Genomic DNA, 19,043 nt, shown 5'->3' with positions numbered 1-19,043 from the left:
ACGGATGTCATGGAGACACCAACAGTCAGAGTCATAAGAGGACGGATCTCATGGAGACACCAACAGTCAGAGTCATTAGAGGACGGGTGTCATGGAGATACCATCTGTCAGGGTCATAAGATGACGGGTGTCATGGAGACACCAACAGTCAAGGTCATATGAGGACGGGTGTCAAGGAGACACCAGCAGTCAGGATCATATGAGGGTTGCTTTTTCAGAGTTGACATCGACAGCCAGAGTATTATATTATGTATCTAAAATGACATCGACAGTCAAGCTTATTAAGGAAAAAAGGATGATGCATTTTTGAAACAGAAAAAAGAAAAAAACAACAATTTGAAATACTATACATGCTATCAAAAATAGATTTATTAATAAGTTAAGATTATTAGCGCATAACATCTTACAATCTGGTGTGCATTTATTTGATTCATTCTTGTAACTTGATGCTTTCAAAATAATGATAACAAAATCATCCTTTTAAAACGAGTTGTCCTATCATCCTTGGTACATACACAGTATCGTTCAATAGACGATACCATATTATGCCTTATATGTACACTGAATTTTAGTAACACTTAATGTGATCTGATGCCACAGTCAACAGGCGCAGTTGATAACTGTAAGTTGATTTGTAAGATTAATATGATTGCATTACACTTGAAACATTATTTTATCATGTACATGTAATTGAAGCACGTATGATTGTATTTTTTTATTAACTCTCCTTCTGGGTTCTGTGGGGCGGTTTCTGTGTGGATCTAGAGACCACTTTTCTATAGTTAAGTTATATCGTCAAGATCATACTCGTCAATGTTCAATATCTTATTTCTTTATTGGTTGACGTCATTCAACACAATACACGTTTACTGAGTCAGCAATGGTGATTGAAAGCACTGGAATAAATTTGGGATTTTTTATGGATATAGGTATGTTACGAAGGGTAGTGGTGAATGTTTCAATTCGTTCACGCTGACCGGCATTGGAAATACATCTATAAATAATACTTTTATTCAATGACTTTGTATTTAGTCTAGAGTTTTCTATAGTATCCGTATTTTTATCATACTAATATTCAGGATCGCAGAAGTTGCGTTCTGTCCTGAAGTGTAATGGTAATACATATATAATTAATCACTTTGGCACATCTCAGTAGTGCGCAGCTGATGTTGCGACTATAAATCTACGTCAAGCTGAAGTGCATTCAATGTCTGTTGATAAAGTCTACTTTAAATGCTGATGATATGACGATAATGCTCAGTTTAGTTTGACCGTTGTATGCTTTGCTCGTACCATATGTCAGACGAGTTTGATTCGTTTTGATATGCGTAGTGGTTCGTTGGTCACCACAGTAGTTCATTTAAGGTCATTAAAGGACGGCCTCCCCTGTGTGGGTCTGGCATCTTAGTTCATTTTAGGATTGTCTCCCCTGTGTGGGCTTGGTTTTGTATTGTTTAATATCGTATCAACAGCTAAGGCCATTTAAGGGCGGCAGTATTCTGAGTAAAAATGATTTGATTTTGATATGATACTGGCGAATGACGTTTGTAAACACTCACTGCGGAAAGAAATCTGCCAATATTACAATAAACAATACAATAAAGGTAAAAACATTCAAAAGGAAAAACAAAATAACAATGGTTTGAAAACCATTGGTAATTCTCCCTTTAAAGTTACAATAACATCGTATTCAATAAATGATGAAAGCCTTCCGTGTCAATGTTCGTATTTTTAAAACCACTTGTCAACAACACTTTCAGGTAATTTATAGTGTTATACACATTATGAGAGGAAGAGCTTCATTTATTGAGATGATATTAAATTTACAAGTGTTATTTTGTAGCGTGTTTCCTTATTTTCTTGAGCTTTAATAAGCAATAACTTGTGTTTTAATCACCCAAACCGGCCTTCTCTTGGCTAGCAAGGAAAACTGAATAAACAAGGTCTGAGTGAAAAGGTGGTTTAGCTAACGACATCACATATTTATCAAAGTTTCATAAACATATCACCTAGAGACTAATTATCCCATATTGGATTCCATATTAAGAATCTAACATGCATGAAAGGGAGCTAACAAATAAAATATTAACGATTGTTTGTTTGCTATAAAGGTTGCAATGCGCCCTCCTGAGGGTTATCATTCACGTGAAATGGTACACTAAATGCATATGTTTCCCAAAACGAACTCTCTCTCTCTTGTATTTATAGAGAGAGAGCAAAGTCAAGAGAGGGTTGACATTGACATTTTCCGACTGTATTTGTGAGTATGGCTCCCGTGGCTGTTTTGTTTCATCAACATCACCTGTCATGACTGTCTAGGTACAATCAATGTATTATCATGTAATTGGAATTAAAAATTTATCTCATATTTTACAAAAAAGTTAAATGAATTTAAAAATTGTGTTGGCAGGCCATAGAAAATTACCTCAACGGAATCATGAACTATGGTATAATGAATCATGCGTTGATAAGAATCTAAATGTATAATATATGGAAATACAGAAATTAGATTATTCAACAATGGAGATTCGTTGACAAAACAGATAGAGGATTTATACTCGGCTGATCAATTTCAGTTTTATTTGTTTGCTTTGAAATGTTGGAACTCCTCGATTCAGCCGGCGCCGCGGTGGCCGAGTGATTAAGGTCTCCCGACACTTAACACTAGCCCTCCACCTCTGGGTTGCGAGTTCGAAACCTACGTGGGGTACTGACCGTAGGCCGGTGGTTTTTCTCCGGGTACTCCGCTTTCCTCTTCACCTTCAAAACCTGGCACGTCCTTAACTGGCCCTGGCTGTTAATAGGACGTTAAACAAAAACAAACAAACAAAGATGGAACTCTTCGATTTAGCCACGTTCATATGAGGACTTATGTCAAGGAGACATATATAGGGGGAAACAAAGCCCACAAAGTCAAACCAGTGATGAAAGGAAGGACAGGTTTAAGATGCCATGTGTTGAAATGGGGACTATTTGAGTTTCTTTAATGCCCCCTTATAGAAGACCTTAATTCATCAGGGTCCCTTCTACGATAACCATGCAGTGAGATACAGTGGGTCTTATTCTAGGGCTCTCAAATGTCCCCTGAACAGAAGACATTGGAAAAACAACCCCGACCCAGCAAGACACCCCACAATTACTCGGCTTTTACGATATGTTGGGAGATACGGCAAGCAAATTATTTCCAAGCTCCGTCACGGGTAAATTCTGTTTTAGCGTCATTTGCTGCTTACCTGCTTTGTTATACACGTATAACGCAATGTTTTGATAAAATAGTTGACGGTTGATCAGCTTCACTAAGTATTAATATTTCATTGCAATCCTGTATACAGGTAAACGAATATGTATATATATAGCTATACATAAAAGAACATAATATGTTGATGAAAACTGCAGATAATGCCGCTTATGTGACATTATGAATAAGCATATTTATTCAGTGATATAGGTGTGGTTTTTTATATTTTTTAATGAAGCTATATACGTAAAAACCCAATAACCTAGTAAATCGTGCGCGTCAATGATCAGTATGATATGTATATGATCATCAAGCGTAGGCTTTTGTAATATACTGACAATAACACGGGTTACAATACTAGCTTGTATATACACCATTATCAATTCTATTGGATCATTTATCAAATAAAGCGAAAGAGAGCCAGGTCAGGTTGCTATTGTTGCTGCTCGAATTCTGTACATATAAACAAAACGGTTACTAAGTGACATTTCTATATTCTGCCATTTACAGAAGCGACTAGTTCAAAGCGGGCAGAAACTCTGGTGAATTCGGTGCGTTCGAATGAGTCGAAGAAACACGTCCAGCGCGTGCTCCTTTGGCGAGAGGGCGGTAATGTTTGGGGGCCAGGTAATCAACTTGTTTTGGCCACGATACTTAAATACTTGTCTCAGCACAAGGCACGTACTTTTATGTAACGTAATGTTTTTGGAGAAACGGCTTTGTCTATGTGTGCTGGACTATTAATGAAATAAATTGTCAACAACTGGTATGGGGGTTCTGCAGCAACTACAGATGACATCCATATCTTAACGCTGAACCGCAGAACATACCGGTTTAACGATGCGGCTATCTAAGGAATGTTCGCAACGACGTACAGAAATACGCTGGTGCAAATCGGAGTGGAAAACGTTTTACAAAATGAAACCAGCATTAACGTATTGGTTACACCGACTGTAGTGGTGTATCTATATTGGAACTGTGTGAATATATATATATATATAAAGTCAAGCAATAGTTCAATTAATAGATAATAACATTTGAACGTGACGAGAAATGTAATGAATTAAAGGGAAAAAAAATTGTAATGTAAATATCAATAATATATCAATCAAAGACACGTAAATGTCATATATATTTCAATATTGTATTATTTTTCATAATCTTCACTTGTTGGAGGAAATAAATATATTCAATTCAATTCAATTCAATTCATACATACATAAATACATACACGTAATACGTACGCACGTACGCACACACGCACATACATACATACTCATTTAATTAATTCATACACATACATAATGTATTATTAGTCGATATATCTTTCAAATAGATCATCAATTGAAGGAGTATGCTATTATAGTATGATTTGTGTTCAATTAGGAAACAGGGGAAAGGTCGAGGTGTGGTAGGAGAGGAGGTAAGAGAGAGGGGAGCCGATGGGTAAGGAAGGATCGGATCATTTTATACATAAAATCATACATTGTATGATAGGAGTTGGAAAGTAACAATTTACTGTTAATTGAATGGGGTCAGCAACACGGCCTGGGAGAAGAAAGAGATATGGCAATTTATACTGTCGTTATTACTTACTAGACCAAATGTATATTTTTGAAATTCCTGTAGTAGTTGTACTATGATGAATATTTATAATATCTGTACGATTCGATCTGGTGCCATAGATCGTGTGTTCGAGTCATCTGTATCTAATTATTAGCACAATGTATCGTATGTCCTATGTGTTGGTGATCCGAAGGCAAAGACTTGAAATTCCTAACGTTGTTGTACTTTGAGGAATACTTATATTCATATATTCGGCCGACCATCACTGCGCCATTGAAACGTTCTTTTTTCAGAACGCCGATGTTGCTCAGTGGTATAAGCTGATGGTATTTCTGACTCGGCGATTGGTTTCCGTAGATCGTGCGTTCGAGTCCCAGTAAGAGCACGAGTCATAAAGTTGCCTTCCTTCGTCATTTGTGTTAACATATACATAATGTATTGGTGATTCGAAGGAAAAGATTTGCATTTCCTGTCGTAGTTGTACTGTGATGAATATTCATTATATGTGTACAATTCGCATCCATGTTTGTAAATACATTGCGATCCAGGTATTCATATCATCCAATAGACGACGTGTCGATATGATCATGTGAGAGAATCAGGCCGACCATCAATGCGCCATTGAAAGGCGATTGGGTGCCCAGTCAGGGCACGAGTCATAAAATTGACATTTGTGTATTTGACAATGCCTTATGTTCTGTCGTGTGGGTTGCATTGATTTCCGCCCATGCTATGACGATGATTATAATGCCACACAATAACAAACGTCCGGTTGGGTCCTTAGTCTTAATAATGCACAATTTCCATGACTACTCTAACTGTTTTGGTTGTTAATCAATTTTATGAAGAACGAGAAAATAGTAAACCCTTTTTTCTAAAGACGTCATTTACATTTCTGATTTAGTTGTATATTATTCTATGTAATGCCGTCCAGTCGTTCAAAAGAAAAATAACTTATAATCCCCCGGTGTGATAAAACATCTCTCCGCCTTAATCATTGACTGATCACCTGGTCTATAACGTGTTAAAAGCACCAGTTCATTATTGCTGGCAGTTTCACCAGTACCTATCCGACTTAAGACAATGATGTGCATTGTCCCGTAAACATTGATACGCAGATCAAATAAAAATTAATGATTCTTTTTAATCTATAATGTTGGCATATTTCTACAAACATGTTAACACACTTGGCGTTGTCCATCAAGTCCTGTCAGTTTTCGAAGCCATATTGCAGTTACCAACTGACGTGAGACCCTTAATATTACGACGAATCCTAGAAAGACGAACAATCTGTATTTTGTTGTGCAATTCATATTTTGGCTCTTCTGTAAGTCCAACTTTGTTTAAAATGGTCCTGCTCTCTTGTGTGTCTTTTGTACAATGATTTACGGCATATCACTGAAGTCAAATGACATAAATACTGACACTGAAGTACATACGTAAAGATGTTAACCAATAAGTATTGGGAACACATTTTAAAATGACTTTTTATTTTTCATTTCTGGCACATTATCGGTGCACAGTGCACTATTTTGAAGTATACATGTTAAGACATGACAACACTATTAAAAAAAACAAGATATTGTATTGATCACACTATTTACAACTTTAACATTTAGCGGCAGGAGAGCCTGGGAGTTCTCCACGTTTGGCAAATGACGATAGACCTGTTGAGGAAAGGAAAAAGGCAGATTTAGATAAGACGTGTTGATATGTAATCACTTCAAGTGTAACATCAATGAATTTTACCACGTTTATATTTATAGAGGTACACTCGATATTACGACCGAAATGTATACATCATCATTAACCTTATCATACACTATCAGTATAATATTCCACATTTATCTCTATATAGATACACCTCGATATAACCTTACATGTTAATAGGTAATGCATTACATTACCATTTACTTCCATAAAGATACACTTCGATTAACGTATTTGGGTAATCAGCATAAGTACAATATTTATTAAATATCTCATATTTACTTCTTTGCATATACATACAGAAATATATTAATAAAACCCGTATCTACCATCAGTTAGACTTTTGATCAAATTATCCTCATTTATCTAATTACAGATGACACCTCAAGACAGTGATTAACATTCATCACTAAACAGTGAGCATGCGCTGATTGATAAAATATGCAGATTTTATTCATTTTATATTGATAACAAAAGTATTTTTCAATTCTGGTAAATTAGAAAATATTGAAAGTATTGAAAAAGAAATGAAAAATGATTAACGAGAATATATTCCAAAAGATGAAAAAAGAAATATACCTGCGAGTGCCGATTGGAATCCAGCATTGTAGTCACACGTGACTTCGTTCTTGGTGTAGTCAGACCTTTTGTCGGCGTAATTGTCTCCTTGGTCAGGCCCACCGACCAACGCTCCCTTTAGGACATGTGGATTGGCACCACCGCTGTTGTAGTCATTCCATCCGCATCCAGCGCCGGGGCATGAACTGTAGAAAACGACATCAGACATATGTTAACTATGTATACTGTAAACGTAGTTTTGGCGCACACAAATTTAGCACAAAATTGCATTTAATCGCAACGATTGTTCGGCGAACCCGAAATACTTATCGCATAGTGTCTACGTCATTAACTCTCTGAAAATAGATCGTATTACTACCGCAGGATGATTGATTACTGAAAACATGAACAGAGAAAATTAGTAAATGATGATTGGATTGTAATTTTGGAGTATTTTTAATTTCAATGCATCGGTAAGCCGTCGGATTCTGCTCGATCCTGTAAATCGTCCAGCGTGACCAAGTACAATTATGTGAAAATGTGTCAGTATTTGGTATAACTTTGTTGGAATTAGTTCATATTTTTTTCAGTTTGACTATTTAGTAACAAAATATAAGCATAATCACAGTTAAAGACCCGATCGTGTCTGTGAGCCGCCCGATTCAGCCCGATCCTTAAAATCGTCTTTTGGTCCAGTGCGCGTAGTACGTTTATGTGTAAAATACTCAATAATTCATATTATTTTGTTATAATTATGTAATAATGTTTTAAATATGCCAGTTTAAAATCAAACTAAATACATCGCTAATAATTTAAAGATCCGATCTTGTCTGTGAGCTGCCCGACTCCGCCCGATCCTGTAAATCGTCTTTTTGTCCAGTGCGCGCAGTGCATTTATGTGAAAAATATCAATAATTCATATAATTTTGTTATAATTAGGCGATTATGTTCCAAATAGGCTCGCTTAAAATAAAACTAAAGGCATCACTAATAATTGAAAGGTCCGATCTTGTCAGTGAGCCGCCCGATTCTGCCCGATCCTTTAAATCGTCTTTTGGTCCGGTGCGCGCAGTACGTTTATTTGGAAAATACTCAATAATTTATATAATTTTGTTTATAAATTACGCCATAACGTTTAAAATATGCTCGTTTAAAATCAAAATAAATGCACTGGCATAGCATAAACGGTCCGATTCTACTCCGATCCTGCCCGATTCTGCCCGTTTCTGCCCGATCCTGCCCGATCCTGCCCGATTCTGTCCGTCTCTGCCCGATCCTGCCCGATCCTGTAAATCGTCTAACCGCCGCAGGCTAGTCGGTATTTCCTTTAGATATCGTATTACTATCGGAGGCTAGTTGGAATTCCTCTAGCCTGACGGCAACGTACGTGTTCCTAGCGATCAAGAGGTAGCTTATTCGAGCCCCCAGGCATTGACAGTGTATTTTTCATTAATCCTTTTCCACATTTGCTACCATTTGGTGTTTGTTGTAGACAGATGATAGGCTTCATTGGAGCAAGACTATGTAGGTGACGAAATGCTGATGAAACTTTCTCTCTGGCCGAGTTGCAATTGCCTGTTAGCAAGCGAGATTAACGATGCTTTTCTCGTACACAATACGTAACATAAAGTAGAGAATACAGTATTGGATGTTTACCTTCCTCTGTGGTGAGGTTGTTTAGGATAGTTGCTGCCGAACCCGATTTCAAAACTCATGTGTTGTCTGTTGTCCCCGAGGATGTAGTTGATCTGTGATAGCGCAAATGTCTTATAGTCATTTCCTCCCACTCCATCTTCGGCCGCCATCAGTGCCACGAAGGCAGCGTTAGCTTTACAAAGTAAACATATTCGTTAATGAATCAAATACCGAATATGAACATCTGGATGATTTTATTATTTGTTGTAAATGTTGTATCTGCGGATTGAGTGGAAAAAAAACTTATATTTTTTTAGCAGGTACAATGAAACAGGCAGCAGTTTTCTCTGCTATCATAGGTAAAGTTTTCATGATTTTATTTTCCAAACCGACCAATCGAAAATATGGAAATAATATGTAAAACTTAACATATTTACGGCAGACATTTTGATTATTCTCTGATATCACTGACTTTTATTTCAACAAATAGAAGGGAAATATGTAATTCAAAGAGTGAAAACAAAGGTAAATGGTTCATTATCAATTTATTTGAGAACTCTCTATGTTTTACATTTAACAAGCTACTGGGTCCCTTTTTATGGTGTAAAGTTTAATCAAAATCCTTCAAGGAATGAAGCCGCCAGAGCGCTGGCAAGCTTTGTCGATACGTACGTGCATACGCACAAGAGGGACGGAGAAGAAACATATAGTCCCCCCGATTTCGCCGGAAGAGGAAGTAAGGGATAATAAACCAATCGTCAGCTGATTATAATTTCCTGAGAACAATCCTTCACTGGCTTCAACTTGTCAGGATGTTTTGTTACCAAAAGTGAAAGTGGCCTTGATCTTAACTACAACCTTCAAATTCAGATTGTCTTTGTGTGAAGGTTGATCCAAATCCCTGAAACATTTAAGCCGCTAGACCGCTGACGGATCTTTTTAAATTAGTAACATTGACCTTGACCTTAACACGACAACACCGAAACATGAACTTGTACGAGATTTTACGATTCTTTGTATTTTTATGAAGTGTGATCAAAATCCCTCGAGAAATGAAGCCGCTAAAGCGCTGACAATGGATCTTATAAAAATAGTAACGAAGACCTTGAACTTGACTCGATAATTCGAAAAGGCACGCTTATGTGAAGTGTGATCACAATTTCTCAAGAGCAACGAGAGCGAAGGATCTTCTAACAATAGTAATAATGACTTTGACTTTGACCCGACAATTCTGAATAGATTTTACGGTTCTTTGTATCTGTGTTCTTTGTTTCAAAATTCTTCAAGGAATCAGGCCGCCAGAGCGCTGACAAACATCCGTGCTACGTACGTACGTACAAGACGGACATAGAGAAAATAGAGTCACCCCGGTTTCAACGAAAGGGGACTAACAAAGGGAAATAACTCAACCCAATTTGTAGGCGAAGCTTTTTTTTCTAAATAGTTTTGATAAGAGTAAATCGAATGGAAATACCTTCGCCTGACTATAAATTGTATGTGAAACTACTTTTTTCATATTTTTTTTCATAAGAGAAATATACACACCAGCGTATCTAAGACTTCCCCACTGATCTCTCCAGGCGAGTCCACATGGTGTGTATGTGATTCCGCCACCTGGTTTGTAGCTGTTGACGAAGTCCTGAACGTTTCCTTTGTACTTGGCGTCCTGTGTCTCCTCCCACAATAGCAGCTGAAACACGAATTTCATAATTCTACTATCAACAAAGATAACACACATGTTTAATTCCCATATCTTTTGAGCCAGTTATACTGAGTGGTCTTTATGCTTATTTGCTTCTGTTCCATAAATTCGTACTATTACTCTGTGTTAAGCTCCAGCTTACATTCTACACCAATATCAAGGAAGAAAACTTACTTTTAGCGATTAACACCTACATTGTATGTCCTCGTGAAAAGTAAGATGCGTTATAACGGTTAATGACTGAAAATACTTGACCATGTAGGGAGTTCCAAACATTTTAACGATGAAAATAACTGACAGAATTTGCTTCTCGTAAGTATCCTCCCTGTATAATCTTGCTATTGGCAGAAGAAGAATATGTACAGTAGGTCACAAAGTTAATCATCAGTTCTGAGGCAAGTTACCCTTTATAATTACCTGGCAAGAGACCTTCTTGTCATCCCAGGACAAGGCCCAGCTGGTATCGGCCTCGTAAAAGCCCTTGGCATCGTCAAGGTAGTGTCCTTCTTGTGTAGCCTTGTATAACCACATAGCTCCCTCACACAGTTCGTCATTATAGCCCGTAGATCTGAAAAGTGCATAAACGATATTATCTGATTGATGTCAAATCCTTTTTTGCGTCAAGCTTAGCTAACATCGTACAATATAACGGCTTATTCATTCAAAAAGATTACCCTATATCTATGATAAGCAATAACTTTCTATAGCAAATAATTATTCGATATTTAATTATATCATATATATATTATATTTCTATCTATAATATGCTGTGTATACACCGTTATCATAATGAGGAGAGGATTTGTTAAGACAATGCCCGATTCCCCTTGCGTTCAGATCTATGCAATTAAATATTCCTAAATGAAATAAAGTCTATATTAAGGCGAAAACTCTTAAACGTCTGCATGTAAATATACGAACTTGTTTTGTGCTCAAGAAAAGTTGTGTTGTGATTCTTTTATGTCTTATCTAACATATAATGAGTCCATGTAAGATAGACTAACATACTCGTGCTTCGTGAGGCACATAATGTGGGTCTTCATGCATAATAAACGGAGTTCGTTTATGCCTGATATGGAGCTAATAAAGAAATTTTATCGCGTTTCTTCTCTCTCAATGTTTCGCATCCAGTCTTTTCATCAGCATTGTTTAGCCTGTTTGAAGAATAATGCGGTACAAAATGAAATATCTAACTACTCCGTCCAATTGATGATTTTGTTTTGGGCACTTTGAAATGGTTATTTATGGTAACGTACCCGTAATAGCTCTGAGCGTCTGGTACACTTTGTGAGTAGATTCCTTTGTGATTCTTCGCAAACTCGTACAAGCTCTTGGCAGCTGTCAAAAGCTTAGTAGAATAGCCAGCATCTGTAACATTATAATATACGGCATCTATAAGAATCAATCAACAGTCTTTCTTTCTTATTCAGAGTAAGATTAATTGTAATGTAACTGTATGGCCTAACAACAATTATACACACTCCACATTCCATTTCATGATGTAATTGTTAAGATATTAGATTTGATTTTATCTTTTCATTGTTTAACCATTTAAACTTAATTAAACAACATTTATCAATTATTAGAATTGAGCTATCTAACCAGTAAGCATAATATACTGGTAAGGGGTTAACCTCTGGTTTTGAAAGCAATAGATCCAGCGGCAAGAGAAGCTGCTGTTTCCCCTGCAACGTCACTTCCGGGTCTTCCAGTATCCACTTTGTAGGCTGGTCTACCCATGTGCATGTCTTCTGGTCGGCCCCAGACTGCGTGATCAGCTCCACCGTTGCCAACCTAAGATAAAAACATCGAAGATTTTTTGTTTTTGTTTTGTTTTGCTTTGATTCTACGTCGCCGACAGCTTATAACAAAACTGTATAAAATGACACGCATGGTACAAAAATAGAACAATCTTATTTCACTTGATCTGAGATCTTTAAGTACTGAATGTAAAATATCTGTCCACAATATTACCTTTGCCCAAATACAATTTTAAAATAGTTTCATGCAGAAGGTTTTTTTAAAGTCTGTTTAAACAAACTTCGTACAAACATAACGATGTATTTTGCTTGCTTGAAAAGTGTCCTGAGTTTATGCTGCCCTGCCGGTAGGGCGTATGAATTGTACCTGCTACCCCCATTGCATAACCGTAAGAGGCGACTAAATTTTGGATCTTAGCTTTTCGCTTCTTTTTAGCAACTTCCTAATGTCTCCCTTTACACTGTAGCACGGCCTTGAGTTGAGCGTTCGCCCCTGTGAGGAAGGTTTTGTGTTCTGTCCCCTGGCCGGGACATACCAAATCTAAAAAATGGTAGTTGTAACTTCTGCTTAGCACTCAGTATGTTTTTAATGGAAGGACTGATTCGTCAGTATAATGTGACCGGATGGGGTGTCCTGTTGGGTATCTTCAATGCTTCAGTGAGGTAGCACTATGAAGGCGGCATCTGGTACGCGCCATCACAAGAATACTTAACATGAAGATACAGCAGCCTCCCAAAATACACACAAATTTACCACGCGTATGCATCTTGCACACAGTGGAGGGCGTCCTTAAATGAACTTACTTGTTGATAGGACGTCAACCAATACTTAACTAAACCCTAACCCTGGGTTTCTGACTTCCATAAAGTATCGTCAGTAGTCTCAATTAAATCATACCTGAGCGTAGTATACATTCTGACTTGGTTTCCAGCACTTCAAGAAGTAATCGAGTGGCCATTTTATACAATCGTACATCATTTCCAACTGACCAGCCGCCTCGTAGCCATCTTTCCATCTGATCAGTCCCCATGCCAGGATTGTGGTAGTAGAAGCCATTGGGAAGTTGAATTTAACAAGGTCTCCCGCTGTTGACATGTTAAACAAATATAATTTATGATTATTGACTTTGGTATCGGAATATGGCTTGGGGAGTGAAAATGGGTTCTTTGACAAAGATGCCATCAAATACCATTTGATCGTATTATTGGAGTAATGTAAGATTCCCTTTGATAAACAATTGCACAGATGTTTGAACTATTTTTTATTAAAAAAAAGATATATCAAATTTATTAATAAAAATAGAAATAGTTAGATGAAAAAAAAAAAAAATAGCACTTACCGTCATACCACCCCCCGGTCAAGTCTGTTCCAACGTCACTTCCGTCTCCGAGAGCAGAGTTAGATCGCCATGGGATAGGGTTGTTAGAAGGGAGTCTACCAGATCGTTGAGCATCGTAGAACAGAATTGACAGTCCGAGGGCATTGCCATAGTCATATTTTGTCGAAGCTGCAATACAAATTATTAGACGGGTTTTTTTCACGACGCACAATCTAAAGGTTGTCTGTAATCTTTCTCATTGATGCGTTACATTCCCAAATTAGTCCAAAGGCCTGTGTAGCTTGACAAGGCGTGAAATCTTAATAAAGTGAGAAGAAATATATTTCGTGCGTTTGGATAAAATATAATACGAATGCGAAGCAGGAGAAATATGATCAATTCCAAATTTTATTTGATAAATATAATCAAAATATGCTTACATCCAAGTGATGATGATCCACCGGAAATGGGAGTACCTGATCCTCCCGTAGATCCGCCATCACCGGAAGAACCACCACCAGTACTGCCACCTCCTCCAGTGCTGCCACCTCCACCAGTACTACCACCGCCTGTACTTCCTCCTGCATCAACTCCTTCTACAAAAACCCTGACTGGGCCAGCATGGTCTCCGGAGGCACGCGCAACAAATATAACATCGAGGCTGGACCCACCGCCAATGTCACCAACCCCAGGGACGTTTTGTACTACGTACTCCTGGTTATTATTGGTCGTGGCGACGACAGATGCCTTCCAGATCTGGTGTGCGATAAATTAGAATAAGTTCACTTTGTGATATCAAACATAGCGCTCATTTTAGTTTTCTTGATCATTAGATTTGATGTTGTGAAAGTATGAACTACAGAGTGACAAACAAATCATACCGAGAGTGTTCATAATGTAGAACGCAATAAAACAACGTCAGTGGAAAAGGGACGTTAAACAAGCATGTATCGTTAGTGGTAAAATATGGCACCTCATACAGACATGTATCGTCAGTGGAAAAATAATCGAATCTAATCTAATTTATAGAGTTGACCCAAACATCTCGTGATATCTAATTTATGGAGTTGACCCAAACACCTCGTGATATCTAATTTATAGAGTTGACCCAAACACCTCGTGATATCTAATTTATGGAGTTGACCCAAGCATCTCACGAGATCTAATTTATGGAGTTGACCCAAACACCTCTTTAGATATAACTTTCAATTTGTGCACTTATTAGAACGAATGTTGAACGAGATTATTCTTTTAAAAAGTAGGTGTAAAGTTGTATTTTACAGACTGAGAGACTAGATTGCCTGCCGTAATACATTGTATTTCGTTTCTACGCTTATAAACTGGCAAATATCAACAATTGCAAGTAAGCAGAGAGTAATGTCATGTGCTAATCGGGTAATCAAGTGTAATTTAAGAGACCACCACACTGCCACACGTCTTATATCAATTTTGACGATTGTTTGTTTACCTCGACTTTATCGACTGGTTTGGAGAACTGAAGGTGTGCTTTCCAGCCGTGCAGTTCATTGTCAGGATGGATGGTGAAGGTGCCCTGGAAGCCACCTGGCCATTCATTGGTGATCTGTACATTTGTCGCGGCCCCAAATACCAGGGTCACGCTTACTGCGAAAATCAACAAACGCAGCATCTTCAACTGAAATTTTAAAAGTCACAACTCTGTGTTAGTTAAAAAGTCCTGCTCGATTACAAGGTCAAGGTTATTATAAAGCTATTAGATGGAATTGTCCTGAAATGCGCGGGTTCGCTGTGTCATCGCAGAATACGTTTTTCCTTCAGGAACACCTGATGTTATTCTCTATTTTTTAGGTAGAATAACGACATGTCAACATTTTCTGTTGCTTGCTACGTGTATAACCATTAAAATCATCGGATAAGATTTGTTTTTCTTTATGCAATGCCTGAATGAATCCTACTCCCAATCCCATAGAAGACTTGTATACATGTCATGATGTATCCGCTTTGGATATTTTGTTATTTGAACTCATTGAATCACACTCAGATAAAACAAATGACTTTGCCGTCAATACTTAATACGGGAAATAATGCAAAATATACATTGTATGATAAAAGGATTCTACAGAGCGTTGATATGTGAATTGTTGGCATATTCAAAGATATAATCGCTTAATGTGTAAAAATAGATCATTTTGGCGGGAATATCATCACGGCGAAAAGTAAGTGGTGGCAGGAATACACTAGCATATGTTTGTGTGCATAAATAATATAACATTGCAAACATGGTAATAAATTCAATCGGATTTAAAGTTAAGAGACCATGTTTAAATCAACATGCTTATTTTAAGATATTTTATAAAAACATACATTAAATAAACTTAAAAACAAACATATAAAATCATGACGTTAGTCCCAACAGTAAAATAATACTTAGCAACATTTACTCTGAAGACACTGATTCTAAAGGAGAGCCACCATGGGGGTATACTTACATGAGAGATGGTACTGTCATTGAAGTCCGCCACACAATGATCACAGGGTCTTCACAGTCATATATATATCAACATTGTAGACGTCCTTATCTAATAGAATACTTGTGTTACATTGTACTAAGTTGAAAATCTAGGTCGTTTTATCTGTGCCGATCGCCTACACAGGAATGTACCAACTCACACATTCCAAGTACGTCTAGGTCTCAAGGTGCACAGAGGATATAACAGTACCATTTAGATTAATTTGTTCATCATCAAAAATTCGGGTCACGTGATTCGTGTAATAGTGTGTCAATTATATGCTTATCAAAACACATTTGAGACAGAAAACATTCATCGACTAGCAGATATGATCAGCCTTACCATTATGTCTTATAGATTTCAAGAGGTAAAAATTAGTATGTGTTTTAAACAGCGTATACCCGTCCTAAAATGTGTTCATTCTACCCTATACTCAATCAAAAATAACGTTCAATGCTTATTTTTACATTCCAAAAACGCTGTTAGAACAAAACAAGTTGGTAACTATGATATTAGCTACGGTAGCAACACAATCAAGTTAAGGAAAACACAAAATGAACAACGCCAATTTGATATTTGTCATCGTTCATAAGTTGTCAGTTAATGTACTGATACAGTTCCTGGCTGTGATCCGGAAGAGTGTACTAGAACGTCACAATGCTTCGTTGGCCGATAAGAAAAAGTGAAAGCACTTTGGCATGGGTTAAGACTTTCATGCGTTTGGTCCATTAAGCAATCACATGAACCATAATAATACATGCATTGATTGAATATGGCTAACCGATGAAATAATGAAAGTGACCGCCGCCATTTTAAAGAATTGTATCCTCGTATTTGGCACTGTGTTATAGTTAATTATGTTAATGAAGCGTCAGGATGTTACTATTAGGAAATGACAGGTGTCGACATATTCAATTAAAATAGCAGTCGACTGTACCATCACATAACCAATTTTCAAGAGAAAATAAATAAAACTCATTCTTTATCACTTAATTTGGTTTGGTTCATTTTGTTAACGTCCTATTAACAGCTTAGGTCATGATCACTTAAGCAGTTCTCGTTTTCAGAATGGGACCAGGAATGACTTAGACGGACGCGCGTCGTCTGTGAGACAGAAGACGATTATCATTCCTAAATAGGGGTTATTGAATGGTTAAATATTACATATATTTCACTTGTTTCGAAAAAAGGAGACAGGCATTATATGGAGCTTTTTTATTTCATAAAAACCTAGCATTATATCGAACTTTTAGACTTGATAAAAGAAGGGCACGTTATTTCATAAAATACCGGTATTAGATCAAGTTTGTTTTTATATTTCATTAAAGACGGGCATTATTTCCAGTTTTTATATTTTATAAAATTCGGGCATTATATCGAGATGTTATAATTGATATTTTTTAAAAGACGGGCAATGTGTCGAGATTTTATGATTTACAAAAGGCGATCATTATGTCGAGTTTTCATATTTCATAAAACTTTGTAAAAGATGGGCATTGTATCGAGTTTTCATATTTCATAAAAACATTATATCGAGCTTATATATCTCATTGAAGACGGGAATTATGTCGATTTTTTATATTTCATTGCCGTTAACAGAGGGCCTTATAGAGGCATTACTGTGTATGTCTCTTATATGAGCTTCAGACAATATTAAGTATGTTCATACCGGCCATAAATTAGATAATTTAATCTGTGTAAAAACTATTTGGAAGGTTTGCGTCGGTGTGTAACCTGCCCAGACTTTTTCACACTATCTGTGTGTCAACCTTGATCCCATCTGTGATTTATACCATGGTTGTACTAATTCCCATCTTATTTCCCAGTTACCTGCCTCCGCCTGTCCTATATTTCTATATTGTACGAATTTTTAGTACTTTGACTTAATATGCGCCCTTGACCTTGCCACATGTCGCTTTCGTAATACTACGTCGGATTTCCCTAGATCGCTGTACTTATTGTCCCGGTGTTTTATATACTGCTTTATAACAACTGTGGTCGGTAAGGACAAAACCCACGTGGGGCAGTTGCCTGGTATTGACCGTAGGTCGGTGCTTTTTCTCCGGGTACTCCGGCTTTCCTCCACCTCCAAAACTTGGCACGTCCTTAAATGACCCTGGCTGATAATAGGACGTTAAACTAAATAAACCAACCGGTGGTCGGTACATTTACATTATAAGATTAATTTTGAAAGTGAATAAAAACAGTACACATGATTCCCGGTTAGTTTCATATTGGACTGAACTTTTGAATAAAAAAATAAATAAAAAATACAGGGCTTGTAACATTGCTTAACATTCCCATTTATAATTTCGCTTCAAATATAGCATTTTATGTCGTGTTTCTAAATAGATCCACCATTTACACCACATCTATGTATCCTTAATTCTCAAGAGAGGTTTTGATCATAACCTCTCTACCGTCTAAGAAGAAGGCTTTAAACAATTTATGACTATTGTCCTCAGTGGGACCCACAAAGGTAGCCAAAGCGGAATCAAACTATCCCTCTTTACGACATGAAGTTTCCTCCTCCTAACCATATAATCAGAAATTGAAAAAACAAAGTACTTTTGTATGTAAACAAGAGCAATTATCTTTAATATTAAGATATTTATTTCTGCTTTTTATCATGGTACCTGTGCCCCAAAGGGTGGAGGGTCATCCAAAAGATGGCATCCTTTTACCAAACAATGCTCCATAACATTTTTGCAAAATGCTAACCCTAATCAACATAAAAATGATACAAACATGATTTTCATTCGGTTAAAGATGTTTCAGACCTAATTAGACCACAATCGTCACAAGCTAGCTGAACAGATTATATCTTAAATGGATGTGTTAATTCCCCGAATATGGATACACCCCTTCCTTCCTTCGTACCCCCACACCCACCGTTTATACATAATTAATTTGACCTCATCCATGGACGGTTTAGACGAAGTCTTCTTATATCTGCAGAAGAAGGATCAATTTCTTTTCTATGTATTACATATATAAAAGAATGATAGTAAGAAGTGCATATAAAGCATTATAACGGCAAGAAACGGACTAATGCAATAATGCAAT

The 19,043-nt window shown here is 37.0% G+C and overlaps 1 protein-coding gene across 1 annotated transcript; it reads right to left on the bottom strand.

Annotated features, from left to right (window-relative positions):
• Positions 1-6,239: 6,239 nt before the first annotated feature.
• On the bottom strand, positions 6,240-15,143 carry LOC117345187 (endoglucanase 15-like). Its single transcript, XM_033908193.1, has 11 exons — positions 14,957-15,143; positions 13,929-14,244; positions 13,510-13,677; positions 13,068-13,255; positions 12,044-12,203; positions 11,666-11,777; positions 10,827-10,977; positions 10,253-10,397; positions 8,729-8,900; positions 7,094-7,278; positions 6,240-6,471 (listed from the first exon to the last, which is right to left on the bottom strand). Exons 1-11 carry the CDS (start codon positions 15,134-15,136, stop codon positions 6,413-6,415), a joined length of 1,836 nt encoding a protein of 611 aa, XP_033764084.1. The 5' UTR covers positions 15,137-15,143; the 3' UTR covers positions 6,240-6,412.
• Between the last annotated feature and the right edge of the window lie 3,900 nt (positions 15,144-19,043).

This window comes from Pecten maximus, chromosome 16 (genome assembly GCF_902652985.1).
Source record: "Pecten maximus chromosome 16, xPecMax1.1, whole genome shotgun sequence".
NCBI lineage: Eukaryota > Metazoa > Mollusca > Bivalvia > Pectinida > Pectinidae > Pecten > Pecten maximus.
The sequence above is the reverse complement of the archived record's forward strand: the minus strand, read 5'-3'. Positions and strand labels throughout refer to the sequence as shown.

Coding starts and splice junctions, on each gene's coding strand:
- LOC117345187 (XM_033908193.1), bottom strand. CDS start 15,136: ATGCTGCGTTTGTTGATTTTCGCAGTAAGCGTGACCCTGGTATTTGGG. Junction 13,256..13,509: donor GACCGGGGGGTGGTATGACG/GTAAGTGCTATT, acceptor ACATGTCAACAG/CGGGAGACCTTGTTAAATTC. Junction 12,204..13,067: donor AGAATGTATACTACGCTCAG/GTATGATTTAAT, acceptor TTTTTATCTTAG/GTTGGCAACGGTGGAGCTGA.